Genomic DNA, 16,716 nt, shown 5'->3' with positions numbered 1-16,716 from the left:
TATACTTGGAACTGCTTACAAAGGCAGTCCATACAGACATGAGCATGTGAACACCTTGTACACATTACAGTTGCATAGATTGACTGTTGAGTCTGTGCACAAGTGATTTCCTCGACAATCCCCATTATGCAATACAGACTTGACTGTCAAGACAAACAGTGGCAAACACAGCATTGCTACAAAATTCAAATGAAGTGAAGAAAATAAACACAAAAATAAAAACTCAAAGTAGACACAAATTATACCTAATGTAAAGGCTTGTGACATATTACATTATCCAGACATTTATTGTGTTGTGCAGTTACTATTAAACTTATAAAGTTGCTCTTTCCTATGAAATATATAATAGATTATAAGAAACCCACGTCCCTTCATGACACTGTGTGGACCTTTTAGGATATATGTAAATAAGTATGTATCTATCTTCATGTTGTTCTAGAATGTTAAGTTTTGTACTCATGTACTTAAAACTTTCATTTCAGCACAACCATCATGAGTTGTGAAAAAGCATCACTGATCCTGCTGTACAACTGTTTCATGGTTCTGGTCCTTGTGGAAGACCTCACGACTATCTGAATAACGTTCTGGTTGAAACATATATAGGGACAGTATGAACACAAAATTTATCTCCTGGATCTCACCTCCTAAGTGGAACTGTCCATCAACTTCTGTTGTCTCCTGCCACCTAACATCATTGGACATGTACTTTACTTTTCACGGAACAATGGTAAAAGAGCCTACACCAATCAATCTCCCATATTTGAACAATAAGCTTGTATGAGAAATGTCAAAACAACAATCTACTTAAACTAAAGAAAGAAAACATTTTCCTTTCTATACAACCATCCTTTATTTACATCAATGAAATAAATGTATTTGTTAATTCATGCATGTGACACAATGTAATGTGTGTCATTTGAATTTAAAGAGAAAGAAGTTAAAGTGAAATTATTTGTGACAGATTATAAATACAATGGAATGAACATACGTTAACTAGTTACTTGTAGAATGGCATTGTCAAGTTAGTGGTGAAAAATTGTGCCATCCCTTTCCAGGAGGCTATGTAATCCACTGTGTAATCCCACACTTCATAATCATCCTCACAGTTTCCCGATCTCAAAGATAGCATGAATTTTATATGAGTATGTACTCTGCCTGTATTTCATTGGTTGCTTGTTTTAAAGACAAATGCTGGTGCCTCAGCAGTGACTTCTGCTATCTTAGTTGGTAACTTTCCTCCAGATCAAACAGATTATAAAATGTTGCGTCATTTTATGATGTATTATTTCGCTTAAATTACAATGCTATGAATGTTTACTTTAATCATTTGTCACTTGGTTCATTCCTTATCCTAATATGATTTTTAAATACTTTTCAGCAAATTATTCAGAGCAATTATTCCACATTGGTCATCTTAATATGATGATGCAATTGCTCAGCAGCCATTAACGTAGTTTTGCTACTGTCATGGTTTAAGGCATATTGCACAATCAATGTTAGAACTCACCTTCACTCAGAAGTTAAATTATAAAGTCAGATTCCTTTTTAGAGCATTGTTTTATTACACACTCAATACTGATAACACAACTTTTAATTATCTTTTCATGGTCACGCATTATCACGTTAAAGATGTGCCGTCAATATGGGCTTCACCGATTCTGATTGTGCTGCCATCAAAATTATAATCATCCCTTCTCACTTTTACTTATCTTATTTTCCACAATTAATATAAAAAAAATACATACAGAGGTGGCATGATTTACTGCCTAGTATGTGCAATGCTTCTGTCTGAAGAGTCACAGAGTCCATCAAAGGGAGGGATATATTTTTCATCATCAATAGCGTTTGCGATTTCACAAACATTAAGAGAATCTTCAGCTTCAGATTCATCATCTGACATTGAAGTCAAATATTTTACAACTGCTCAATCAGACAAACCATACCTTGGAAATGACATTATAAAGCAACTAAAGTGTTGTCAAAACCAACAGTGCCACTTGAGCAGTAGAGCTTCCTTCCTCATCAACAAAGGATCTGCTGAATGCTATAAATCAATCTAGTAAGAGTTCATTGTACTACTTTTCAGAATGGTCCTAAATGCTTAATTCTTTGCAGACATGTACCTCACAAATATTTATTAAAATTCATAGAAAATAGAAACTGTAGAACAAACCATTTACAAGAAATAAGTGTGCTAAAGCAGAGCACCTTAAAATGATGGGTGTGATTCTTCTAGTGTTAAACTGAAACCTCCGCCCTGTTTTAACATGTTTATTTTGATAGACTTCATAATTACCCCATCACAGAAACCTGAGATTTGCACCATGATACAATACTGGTCTCATCATATTTTATTTCATGATTATATTCAATATAATGCTCAATGCCAGTTAATTTACATGATTATTTAGGTTAGATGTGTTGCTGATGTTCCTTGCCCTCTCCTTGAGTGTTCCAAGTAAGATGTTGCAGCACACACTGATGTATTATATGTAGAATTTAGCTCCGGAAATTTTTATCACAGAACAAAAATGCTGTTTCTTGTATTTCTTAGTTTTCAGATATCTCATTACCACTCTCCTTCTCATTTATCACAGACAAAATCAATCACCCATATCATTACACAATTCTAACTGAAGCATGGCTAGATTTTTTGTGATCAGTTGTACAGAGCACTGGTTGTGAAACAGAAAGGGTGTGTGTTATAAGATGAGTACCGGACTATGTACAATAAGTCAATAACATTTTATTTGTGACAAAACATAAAACTGTGTCTCAGAGTCTTCTTTAATAAAAACCCAAAACACTATACATATATAGTACATTAAAAATAATTCATCCTTTAAAAATATTAAAATGCGGAGCAAAATCTCTTTCAATATAAAAAAGTTTACTTGGACGTGCTACTTGCACAAATTTACATGAGAGCCATCAACATAATTCGTATTATATACATTCACTCAAACCACCGCCTCCTCCCCCTCCCTCCATCCCCCCTCTATATCTATCTCAAACACACACACACACACACACACACACACACACAAAATTATTATTTGGTTTCATCATACAAAAAATAAAATCCTTGAAACAATACATGGCAAGTATATTACAACAGACTGTTGTATACAGTCCTCCATGAAAAGAGAGACTTCCAGAAACTACAACATATGTGCGATTAACTGAGTTGTAATAAATATTCATACCGAACTTTAAGTAATCTTGAATAAGTGTGACCTCTTCAGATGAAAATTCTTTGAGAAACATTTGTACATATTTTAAGGAAGACATTGAAATGTCTGAAGCTCAGCTTCTTTCACCATCTTAACACCATTATTACAACAGCCCTCACCAATATCGTAATTCACTGTCAACAACCATCTGTGATGTAAGCTCTCTCATCACCTATATCTTAAAACAATACAAAATACGGTTACCTACCAAACTGAATTCCATATTCAACAATCTACACATCACAGTTTTCCACATTTATTTTATCATTTAGCTGTATCAAAATATTCAGATAAAAAAAAAATAACAAAACTTGTACAAAAGTCAAATAACACATTACACATACATTTATGGTATCTCTTCAGAACTCATATTTATCACACTCCAGTGACACATTTATCAAACATCAATACAAAAGATTTTACAAAAGTTATAAACTGTGCCTCCGCAAATATGAGGTGCTTAGATACCAACAGACAAAATATCAACAGAAGTCTCAATTAAAACTGCAAACTGTCAAAATACTGGCATGATTTATCACAGATGTCTGTATGTATTAATTATAAAAATTAAATTTCCAAAATAAATTCTTTCAGTTATTAATATGTTTTTGTCTATCTATTCAAAGACTGAAAATCTACTATTTTCTTTTTGTGGCATATAGAACAAAATTCTTTAAAACAGTATTCCAAAACCTGGTCAGTTTCCCTGTATAAAGTGGGTGGTTGCATGAGCTTTTGTATTTTGCTTGTTGGCTAAGAAAATGACAGACTCAATTTCTGTAAGTTAAAGTGCCTAAAAAAGGAATGTGGAACAATTATCACTTATGAGCAATATTTCTTTGCTCAAGTGGCTCATTACAAAACAGAGCTTGTGAAATGATAAATGCAAATTTGTATTAAAATATATACACTAGTTTCACAACTGATAGTTTTAAAAATTAAATCTTTTTCTAGAAAATTAACACCCGAATAAGCCAGGCTCAAAGTTATCACAGAGACTTTCACCAGGACACACAATGAAGTGCTAATGGTATGTTTTGAACATCGCCTGCTATCAAAACTTTCAAAATAATGAGCCTATATAGGAGAAGAATAGGTGCTTCCTGTCTTTGTGTCAATAAGGACCTTAGCAAGTGCTTTGGAACTCTCCAGTCCATACACATCAAGAGGTTTCCTGTTTATATCTGCAATCCTGTAAAACAAAAAGCTTTCCTTAATTAAAAAGCAGTAGAAAGAAAGCAAAGCATTAATCCATCAATATGTAAAAGTCCAAAATTACTTCAATACACCACATCACTTTGTACTCACCAGCCCCCAGAAACACGATGTAGGAACTTCCAATATGATGGTCTAAGATTGTTTGGTTCTACCACTGCAGCATGAAATAGAATTGCAGTGGACAAACAGTAAAGGAGTATTGTGGCACCTGGTAATTCTGGCCACCAGCCCTTGTCTACCCCATTCCTATACATTATCTGGAACAGAAAAGTACAACAGCAGATGCATCTTTCCCAAGGCTTCTGCAGACATATACACCATTTCATTAGCTCAGATGTCATGACCTGAATACTTAGATACATGGACCACATGACGTATCACATAATAAAGAGTCCCTTTCCATTTCATCCCATCCAGTAAGACTCCCCTGACAAAGAGTTCTGGACAATTTTTCCTAAACCTCCCCAGTCCTTTTCCTACACCCCTTTTCCTCACCCTTCAACCCTTCTGCCAGAAGAAGGAGCCACTCGCTCCGAATGCTTGTAAACTTTAATACCTTTTATATGTGGGTCCTCTTGCCACCACTTGGTGGGGTAGCTTTTTTATCTATCCAAATACATTGTATTTTCAACAATACAGAGATATTCTTTCATCATTAAATTCTACACAATAGCACTTATTCCCTTTCCCCATATCTGTAACATAAAGAGTGTTGGTTCTAATAAATTTTTCACCTCGTTTGTTTCACCTGAAAGAACTAAGAAACGTCACACAAAATATGAAAACAAAGGTCCACTTGCAGCTCTCAAAGCCTTACTTCTGTCAGTACCACTTTCACACTTTATGAACTTCACAAAAGTTCTCCTTGTGGGACTTGCATTCCTGGAAGAAAGGAAGTTTCATAACAGAACACACTCTGCCACAGAGTGGAAGATTCATTCTGGAAACGATTGTCTAGGTTGTGACTAAATTATTTTTCTGCATTACACTCACTTCCAGGGATGTGAGCCATAAGATTAGCAGGACAACTTCTGTGAAGTCTGAAAAGTAAGCTGTGAATGTAAGTCATTAGTCACACCTATATTTCTGAATTGGTAAGAGCACAGCCCCCAAAAGGCAAGGTTCAAGGTTTGAGGTTTGAGTTCTAATCAGGTGCAGCTGCCAGGAACTTTCATAACAGCACACACATACTGCTGCATAGTGAAAGATACATTTGAAGTTGGGTTTGGATGTTCTAATCAGGTGCAGCTGCCAGGAACTTTCATAACAGCACACACACTGCTGCATAGTGAAAGATACATTTGAAGTTAGATTTGGATGAAAACTATGTGCCATTGCATAAAAATTCTTTCCCAAGTATACCACAAAATGTCAGCTATGAAATATAAACTGTGTGCTCATGATCAACTGATTATCAAAACAATTGTTCCCTGATGTTTTGAAAGCTTCTACCAATCCGTCCCATCCCAACTCTATTTAGTGTTTAGCAAATCAGCCTCTCCTCGCTGATTCTGCGGAAAATCTCCACATTTCTTATCTTAATCATTCTAATTCATTTCGAGCATCCATCTATAATTTCACATCTCAATTACCTTAATCTTCTTCTTTTCCAGTGTTGTCTCAGGAAAGGGGATTACTGCTGACTAGTCTGACCGCATAATCACACAGAGCAACACACACTATACAACAATGTGTGTGCTGTTATGAAAGTTCCTGGCAGTTGCACCTGATTAGAACTCAAAACATCAAACCTTGAACCTTGCAGTAAAAACACAGCTTTGGAAAAAAATGATTGTCCCTATTCGGACGGCAGTTGTGACTTTACTACCTTCTGCTATAATTTTCATTAGGCTTACGCCCTAGAAAGGGCCATTTGGACTCGGAGTCCTTTCAAAATTTGAATAAGGTCTTGCCAGATTTGTGTTTAAATGCAGATTAAAGCCATTTCTCTTTGACAATCTTATCTGTGTCAGAAACTCTCACATACAGTTAGTTACACACCTGTAAACGATCAACACCTGACTTACATTCATGAGGTACAGAGTTCAAATCCCCTTTTCACTATCAAGATTTCGTTTTTCCATTATTTCCCTAAATTACTTAAGGCAAATGCTAAAATGGATATGTTACAACTGCTTTTGTTCCCCCATCCTTGTTCTAGCTATTGCTGTGTTTCTAATGACTACAAAACTGCCAGATTGTTAGACTGCAATTTTCTTTCTTTTTATAAATGATGATCAAATACCAACACTTCAGATAACAAGATATGCATAATTGTTATCCAGATGAATATGACAGTCCTCATCGAAACTCATACTGTAAATATAATTTACGGGTCACGTAATAAACAAACTAACTCATTCAGCATCTTTGAAACTGGTGATGTTAACAGTTAGCACTACATAGTTGTGAACAGTGTAATATAAATCAGCCAACAAATTATACTGAATATCATAGCACAGAGTACTTGGCAACTGTTATACTGTCAGGCACCAACTTCACGTTATTCTGTCAGTAAGTCTAATTTTCACTTGTACTACATATCTTTCCAGCTTTCTGCTATTTGCCTTTTAACCTCTTACTCCAACTGCTGACTCATTTTGAGAATTTTATTGTTTGTACTATTGACACAGGCTCACAGTATTCTACAAATCTTGCGCTGTCTACCAACTAAAATGTGACTACGCAATAATGTTACAACAGGGCCATTCCATGCCAAGTGGTCTAATTTCAGAAAAATTTCCCACATAACCCTCATGGACTTTATTGAAATTTTGTGTGAACTTTCACACATTTCAAATTAAAATTGTAAGAGTTTCACTTTTGCCAATTTAATACTTGCAGATATATAGTCATTTGTTTAACCTCATAATGCAATTATTAACAGCGTACCCATGAGTTTTCAGCAAATTTGAGACATAATATCTCTGGCAATATTTTCTTGAAAGAAACAAAGCTAGGTCTTCTTATAAAACTTTTTGCATTCTCTTAAGCAAAATTATAAAGAAAATGTTTCCTGAGTGATTTGCATTTGGGTAATTTGAAGCAAAGTCAGTTGAAAAAACAGATGCTCGAAATAAATGTGAAGTTTAGCTTTTTGTATCTCTGGAAGAAAGTGTGGAATATACCTGAAGCCACCCATGTAATTACTTATCAATACAAGATCTTGGAATATAAAATTTCAGTCTGCTACCACTTTCCAACAGTTTACAAATTGAGGACAAAGTTGATAATTTTTCTAAAAAAATGTACCAAAAATGGCTACTTTAACCCACTTTTACAAAAAAGAAAAAATTGTCTTCTGTAAACTCTTTTAAACCATTTGCACTAGAAAGATCATGTTCTAAAGCACCTAAAAACTATAATTGGTTTTGCAATGCGAGCATATAAGGTCCTAAAAAATATGAGCCTATAGAATAGGCTCATATTCCACTGGCAGTCAACTTAAATCAACATCTTTTATTAAGTTCTACAATTGTTTAGTAATCTCAGAAGTCCTGATGACCAGGAAATGAGCACGAGTCAGAAATACTGCAACTAAGTAGCTTCTTACTTTTTTTTTTTTTTTTTTACAACATTCATCACTACAAAATTGTTTTTATAAAAAACAGAATGGAATATGCAATCCAGTAAAAAGCATAATTTTCTCTTTTTTGTGGCTCTAATTATTTCAGATAACCACATTTGAAAAGTGTAATTTTTTGGGTTCTCTCTCATCAAATTTTTTCCCAAACAATCCCATTAATGACATCGTCCAGCCAGCAGTTTAAAGTTTCCTCATGACATTCTGCCTGTAAAAACAAATATTCAAGTAGCTTAGGATCCTAAAAGAGAACACTTCTAGCTTTGGCCTCTGACACTTACAGAAATGTAGCACTGGCTTGGAATCCTGCGTAAAGAAACCATTATCAGGTTTGGGAACCTGTGGTAAGGAAATTCACTCGTGACTGCTGTTGCACAATGTCTCACAATGTAACAGTGGTGTAAAACCAGCAGGCTATTTATATTATGTGTGTTCCAGCTGTTATGCAACAATTTTACTGCCATGACCTCCAGTGCCTTGCTACTGTGCAGTTAAATTCTGAAGTTTATAACTTATTTGAGTCTGTAATTACAACAGAAAAACAGACTGAAATATGTCATGATGAGTCAAGTAAAAAAGAAGGCACCCCTTTTTCAAACTTTCTAGACTTATTTGGAGTTTATTTCAACTCTTAGTCATTGAAACTTTTGATATTACCTTCCCCAGAGAGTATTAAACATTTGTAGAACATAAAAGAGTCCGATTTAATTTGAGTACCAGTAGAATATGGGCCAATTTTCAATGCACCTATAACTTGTCATTCTTTTTTTAGGGCCTTATATGTTCGCATTCAAAACAAAATATGGTTTTAGTTGGTTTAGAACATGGTCTTTATAATGAAGATAGTTTAAAAGAGTTTACAGAAGTCTCTTTTTTTGTAAAAGTGGGCTAAAAGTAGCCATTTTTGGCATTTTTAGAGAAATTATCAACTTCATCTTTAATTTGTAAATTATTGGAAAACAGTACAAAAACTAAATTTTATACTCTGCGACCTTGCAAGGGTAAGTTATTACACAAATAGGCATAAGGTGTATGCCGCAATTCCTTCTGGATATATAAAATGCTAAACTTTTACATTTTCTGGGCAGTTATTTGTCCAGCCAACTTTGCTTCAAATTATCCATTGCAATTCACTCACGAAATCTTTTTTTGTTATTTCACTTAAGAAAACACAAACAGTTGTACAAGATGACCTCATATTGTTTCTTTCAAGAAAATGTTACCGGAGATATCATGTCTCAAAGTTGCCGAAAGCTCACAGATGTACTGTTGATAATTGCACTATGAGTCAAACAAATGACTACTTCAGAAGTACTGAACTAACGATCGTGAAACTTTACCAGTGTTCATTGAGAACATATGCAATTGTTCTTTCAAATTTTCATCAAAATCTGTGATGGTCATGTGGGAACCTCTAGATCATTTTGCATGGAATGACCCAATAGTCTGTAGAACATTTGAGCAGGACAGCCGGATTTGAAAGCTTCCCTTCGGCTAACATATGTAATTTTTGTAATAAGATGCAAACGCTGTTATTTACCTGTGGACATATCTAATAATTTAGGTTCAAAACAACGTTTACTAGAAGCATCATGTACAGAATGTGTCACTACTATTCCTCTACTGGCAGAAAGATTTTCTTTTTACTTTTGGCCCAGATGTATATAATTTCTCAGAAGGGTTCCTGTTAAATGAATGAGGACACAAAGCCACAGAGACATGGTATTTTGAAAAAGCACCATGCAATCACTATAGTTTTACCAACCAGAACATCCCTATAATTCTGTACAATGCTAATAAAGGGTTTGATAAACAAATACTTTGCTATACTCATATTTTCACTTTCCTGAACGTGAGCTCGTCACTCTGTGAGCATTTACAATGGCTCTTTAATATATCCCATAATACTTCATGAATTTAACTACTATATTGAGTTATTACCTTTCATGGACCACATTCAAGCCAATAACTTTTTACTATCAGATAAACTATCATGTTTATCAGGATTGCTAGTGTCAGTTCTCCAGAAATCAACAACTGTCAGCTATGGGTATAAAATTTCTACATTTTCATGTGACTTTTTACGATATAAAAGTCAGTGAGAGAACCAGTGCCTTGGGCAACTGTATCTCGTATGTTAATAATCTACTTCCATACAGACAATCATAACCTGCTTCAACAAAGGAAAGCAATGTGGAAGTTGGTCCAGTGCCCACCAAAGACAAAACATTTTGTATTTGAAAAATTATTTATACTCTGCTATATAATCTCAGAAAAGGATGGTCACTGCTTCTAGTTTTGTCAACAGATGCTTGATAAGGTAAACAGAAGTCAAAATCAATATTTAATTTCGTATCTGGTGATGATAAACATGATAAGTATTAACTCACCTGAACCAGTTTCCACATAATATACAACGCAATAGTATTGTCAGGGAAAAAGGCAAATGCCAGTCCAGCCACTAGACCACTTGGTATAGCATGGAATTTTGAGTCTTTGTCAAGAAGCCAACGTAATACACAAGAAGTCATCTGGAAACACACAAGTAAATGGCTTTTAGAAATAAATAGTAAAACCACAAAAATTAGTAAAAAAATCCCACATGGATGACACTTTATTCACACAATAAACAAGTTGTACATAACACATAGTCATAATCGTGGGTGGTATATCAACGGACAGATTTTGTTGGACAATAATTTCAGTGTCCTGTACACCACCTAACTACAATACAGAACTGCAGTCACGCAAAGCAACTACCAGAAAGGTTAATAAACAGTCGAACACCACAGGAGCACATCCATTATGAGACCAAAATTACTTATAATTAATGTACAACCACTGTGGCAAATAAACCATTACTAAACACAAAAGACTGCTGATGTCTCTGAACAATGTGTGCCCTAACTGATCATAAATGTGTCAAAACGTCATGTTGCAGAAGAGTATTCCATTTTACTATCACCTTTTTGCACAATCAAGACATGTTGTTACTTCAGACCACATCAGAAGTCATCTAAACAAATTCAACACGCACTACAGGGAACAAGTCAAGTGATCATTGGTTGGTTGGTTGGTTGGTTGGTTGGTTGGTTGGTTGGTTGGATGGATGGGTGGAGAAGGGACCAAACTAGACAGTCATCAGTCCCTCCGACCTTGGATTAACTAAAACTGATAAAATCCCACATTAGAAGAGGGAACTACAATGTCCATAAAATGATAAACTATTAACAGGGAAGGAAGGAAAAGGGCGGAAGAAGAGGTGAGAGAAAGAACATGATTAATGACAGGGGCATAAAGGAAGAAGCACATCAGACAAGAGAGACACTCAAGACTAACTGACCTCATAAGGAGAGGAGTGGGACGACAGAGGGGGTGAACCACCAAGCCCAGTTGAAGCCAATACAGTCTGGGCGAAGGGGGGAGCAAGAGGGCCTGCAGTCCCCTCCACTCACCGCACCGATAAGGTGGAAGGTCCCTCCCTTCAATAAAGCGATGAAAACCTCCATCACGAATAAAACATAAAACGAGATCCGGTGCTGAGGCAGTGTCAGCCAACACCAGGGGTACCGAGTCTGGAAAGCTAAAAGTCCGACGCAGGGCAGCTAAGTTGGGGCAGTCCAATAAGATGTGGGCCACAGTCAACATTGATCCACAACAACAGAGAGGGGGGGCCCCTACAACGGAGGAGATAACCTTGAGGCAGCCAAGTATGGCCTATGCGGGGCCGGCATAGGACAATAGAGGCCTTATGAGAGGCCTATAAGGAGGACCACCATGGAGTTGTAGAATCCTTAATCGCCCTGAGCTTGTTCGGAAAAGAAAGAGTGTGCCATTCTGCATCCCAAAGGCCCAAAATCTGACGATGTAATGCTGAGCGAAGGTCTATTTCCGGAATGCCAATAGCAAGAGATGGCCTGGTAGTAGCTAATTTAGCCAGTCGATCGGCCAGTTCATTGCCAGGAATCCCAACATGGCCTGGGGCCCAAATGAAAACCACCGAACATCCACGTTGAGCAAGGAAGTCCTGGATAGCGATGACCAATGGGTGGTGAGGGAAGCATTGGCCATTAGCGTACAAACTGCTCAGGGAGTCACTATAGATAGTGCAAGATAGTCCTGAGCAGGAGCGGATGTGGTCCAGAGCACGCAAGATGGCTACTAATTCTGCAGTAAAAACACTACAGCCATTTGGCAAGGAACGAAGTTCTGTGCGACGCGCATAGGTGTAAGCAAAACCAGTGCGGCCAGCAACCATGGAGCCATCAGTATAGATCACTTCTGAACCCTGAAAAGAACTGAGGAGACAGCAGAACTGGTGGTGAAAGGCCTTCTGAGGGACAGAATCGGTTGAGAGATCAAGACAGAGCTGCGACCGAGAGATGCACCACGGAGGGGTACGTGCATGAGCGGAGAAAAGAGGCGGTAAAGGGAATTGCTGGAGCTCAGAAAAGAGCGACTGAATGCGGAAAGCCATGGTAAGCCCATACCGTGGCCGCCACTGCGGCAGTGTAATCTCCATGTGTGGATAAAGGAGACCATAATTAGGGTGTTTTGGGGAGCAGTGAATGTGGAGTGCATAAGGTATCAGCTGTTGTTGGCACAAAGGGGTAGTAGGGATTGGAAGTATCTTGGGTGGGATTTCCCTCATTTCATGGAATCATGACAGATAATCAACATAACATCTCCAATCAACTGTCCAACATCTAGCCTCCCACATTAAAGGTACCAACTACTTCCTGCATCAGCTCTCCACACTCTTACCTCATGGATTCCTACGCATCACTGTTGATGCAACCTCCCTATACACCAACTTCCCTCACGTCCATGGCCTTGCCATGATTGGACACTACTACTCCAAACATCCTGCAGATTCCACCTCCACCCATCCTCCACCCATCATGCCACCTTCCTTGGGGTCGATCTCCTTCTCTCAGATAGCTCCATCCATACCTCAGTCAACATCAAACCCACCGATTACTAACAGTACCTGCACTTTGACAGCCAGCTGCCACCCCTTCCATGCCAAAAAATCGCTCCCATACAACCTGACCACTCATGGTAGCCGCACCCTCACACAGGTTTTCGCAGACAGCCAATACCCTCCAGACCTAATTCACAAACAGATCTCCCGTGCTGTATTCTCATACACACCTGATCCTCAGATCCATCCCAAGAACCAACCACAAAGATGCGCCACAACTTGTCACCCAATACCACCCCGGACTGGAATGACTGAACCATGTCCTTCGTCAGGACTTTGAATATCTATCATCATGCCCTGAAACAAAGGGACATCCTACCCAAGATACTTCCAACCCCCCTCCCCCCATTCCCAAAGTGTTCTGCTGCCAATCCAACCTCCCCCACATTCAAATCCATCCTTATGCCACTCCCACCCCCAAAACCCTGCCACAGGATCATACCCCTGTGCAAGATCAGAAAGACCTGCCCAATCCACCCACCCAGCACCACTACTCCAGTACTATCATGCGCTTATCCCACCCCATGAGGCCGGGCCACCTGTGAAAGTAACCACATCAAATACCAGATCTGCTGTAACCACTGCACATTTTACATTGGTATGACAACCAAGCAGCTGTCAATTAGAATGAATGCCACTGCCAAACAGTTGCCACAAACAAGGTGGACCAACTAGTGGCACAATACACAGCAGAGTACAACATGCAAGAGTTCAGGGCCTGCTTCACAACCCGTGCCATCTGGATCCTCCACACCACCAACAGCTTTTCTGGGCTCCTCAGATGGGAGCTATGCTTACAGCACATCCTTCACACTCGTAATCTTCATGGCCTAAACTTAGGTAACTCACTGCCCCCACACTCATCCCCCTTCCCCATCCAATACTCTGTGTGTGTGTGTGTGTGTGTGTGTGTGTGTGTGTGTGTGTGTGTGTGTGTGTCCGTGCACGCATCCTCCCCTGCCCCAGTGCCCTCCCCCAATTTGTGTCCCCACAGCTCATTGTGTGCCATTATTTCATGCCCTAATCTATGAAACTGCATTCCCACCCACCTGCCACCCACCCCCTCTACCTGCATCGTAACTATCCCACAGATGGCTCCCCACTCTCCCACAAGCCAGGAGGTGCTTCCCTCCAACCCCATCCCTGCCTTCCACGTCTCTTCATCCCTCTCCCCACCCCAACCAACATCCGGACCCCAACACAGTACACTCACCACTGGCAGTCGACTAAGCACTATGTAGGGAGACAGGCGTGTGCATATGAGTGATTGTGTGTTTGTTTGTGTGCACGTTTTTCCTACAAGCTCGAAAAAAGGAAGTGCATTCCGAAAGCTTGCCAAGCGATGCAGCTTTTGTTTGTGTACCTACTGACAATGCAGTGCTTCTGAATTTCAGAGAGTCATCTCCCTTATTCCTAAATGAGTCTTAATTCTAAACCAGAACATTCTGTACATTGTTTAACTAACTAGTAAGGGAAGATTAGTTTTTTGTAAGTGTTTGCCTGTGTTCACCTGGACTATGGTGCAACCTATGGAAGAGTTATTTAACACTTTCATCGATCAATTAACTGCTAAACTTGAGGCTGCTAACATAAGTATAAAAGCTCATGGTGACAAGATAGAAATTGAATTTAATAGTAAATTAAATAGCAGTAATGCTAATATTTGTCGCTCGGTGGTTCAGTGGTAAAGCGCCAGACAACAAATCCAAAGGTCTTGAGTTTGAACCTCCATTACCTTCAGAATATTTTATGCAAAAGGATGACATCATCATTCACCCATACAGTAAAGTCGCACGCCCTCAGGAAAAATTACAGCTGTAGTGTCCCCTCTGCAGAACCAGCACATGAAGGCCAGATAGGTTAGAAAATTTAAAAAAGGAAAATGGATAGGTTGAAGTTGGATATAGTGGTAATTAGTAAGAGGAAGGAGAGGATTTCTGGTCAGGTGGGTACAAAGATGTAAATACAAAATCAATGAGGGATAATGCAGGAGTAGGTTTAATAATGAATAAGAAAATAGGAACCCGGTAAGCTACTATGAACAGCATAGTGAACGCATGTAAATACAAAATCAATGAGGGATAATGCAGGAGTAGGTTTAATAATGAATAAGAAAATAGGAACCCGGTAAGCTACTATGAACAGCACAGTGAACGCATTATCTTACCACAACAGTAACAGTTTATGTGCCAGCTAGCTCCATAGATGATGGTGAAAATGAAGGTATGTTTGATGAGATAAAAGAAATTATTAAGATAATTAAGGGGGACAAAAACTTAATTGTGATGGATGACTGGAATTCGATAGTAGGAAAAGGAACAAAAGGAAAATTAGTACATGAATATGGAATGGGCAAAAGGAATGAAAGAGGAAGCCGCCTGGTAGAATTTCGCACAGAGCATAATTTCATCATCAATAATACTTTGTTTAAGAATCATGAAAGAAGGTTGTACACTTGAAGGGGACCTGGGGACCAGAAGGTTTCAGACTGATTGTATAATGGTAAGACATAGATTTCAGAACCAGATTTTAAATTGTAAGATAATTCCAGGGGTAGATGTGGACTGCGACCTCAATTTATTGGTTATGGGCTGCAGATTAAAATTAAAGAAATTGTAAAACAGTAGGAAATTAAGGAGGTGGGACCTGGGTTGGTTGAAAGAACCAGAGGTTCTTGAGGGTTTCAGAGGGAGCATTAGGCAATGATTGACTAGAACAGAGGAAAGCAATACTGTAGCAGATGAATGCATAGCTTTGAGAGATGAAGTAGTGAAGGCAACAGAGGATCAACCAGGTAAAAGGGCAAGACCTACCAGAAATCCTTTGATTACACAAGAGGAAGTGAATTTAATGAAAGGAGAAAACACAAAAAATGCAGCAAATGAAGCAGGTAAAAGAGAATACATATGTCTAAAAACTGAGACAGACGTGAAGTGCGAAATAGCCAAGGAGGAGCAGCTAGAGGACAGATGTACAGATTTAGAAGCATATTTCATTAGGGGAAAAATAAGTAACATCTACAGGAAACTTTAAGAGACCTTTGGAGAAAAGAGAAGCAGCTGTTATTCAGAATCCATGTTAAGCTTTATGACCCCTACAAGTGGCTGGGTAAGTCAGTTCAAAGGTCAGAGGAAGGTAATGACATACCAATTCCCACAGGACCATACCTAGTACAGCACTATGGTGTACAAAACAATTTTCGGATTGATGACTGCTTTGCTTTACTTTTATTGCTAATCTAATAGAACAGTTAAATACTCATAGTGATGAGCTAAATGTAACAACACACACTCAAGGAGTTAAGGTAGAGGGAAGTATTGTGAAAACCAATAAGAAATTAGACACGACAAATAAAAATCTTGAGAAACATGTAACTGACTCATCTCAGGAGAATTAAGTAATAAATAATAAGATTTCTACACTACAAACCACCATTTACATCTACATATATATTCTGTGTGGCAGAGAGTATCTTATACCACTACTAGTCATTTCCTTTCCTGTTCCACTCGCAAACAGAGCAAAGGAAAACTGATTGTCTATATGCCTCCGTACGAGCCATAATTTCTCTTATCTTTATGGTCCTTAAGCGAAAATGCCGGCTCTCTAAATTTTCTCAATATTGTTCTTTGAAAAGAACATTTTTCTTCCCTCCAGGGATTAACATTTGAGTTACCGAAGCATTTCCATAATAATTG

General features: G+C 38.2%; 1 protein-coding gene across 2 annotated transcripts in view; it reads right to left on the bottom strand.

Moving 5' to 3' along the window:
- Positions 1 to 2,257: 2,257 nt before the first annotated feature.
- LOC126413497 (transmembrane protein 135-like) overlaps positions 2,258 to 16,716 on the bottom strand; it is a 137,887-nt gene continuing 123,428 nt past the window's right edge. For both annotated transcript variants that reach the window (XM_050083269.1, XM_050083270.1), the window contains exons 7-9: positions 10,425 to 10,565; positions 4,542 to 4,708; positions 2,258 to 4,425 (exon numbers count right to left, since the gene is read on the bottom strand). In XM_050083269.1, the coding sequence (XP_049939226.1) occupies positions 4,311 to 4,425; positions 4,542 to 4,708; positions 10,425 to 10,565 (423 nt within the window). In that variant the 3' untranslated portion in view covers positions 2,258 to 4,310. The remainder of the gene's footprint in view (positions 4,426 to 4,541; positions 4,709 to 10,424; positions 10,566 to 16,716) is intronic.

The sequence above is a fragment of the Schistocerca serialis genome, chromosome 1, assembly GCF_023864345.2.
Source record: "Schistocerca serialis cubense isolate TAMUIC-IGC-003099 chromosome 1, iqSchSeri2.2, whole genome shotgun sequence".
In the NCBI taxonomy this organism is placed as follows: domain Eukaryota; kingdom Metazoa; phylum Arthropoda; class Insecta; order Orthoptera; family Acrididae; genus Schistocerca; species Schistocerca serialis.
Note: the sequence above shows the minus strand (reverse complement) of the source record. Positions and strands in the feature narration are given on the sequence as shown.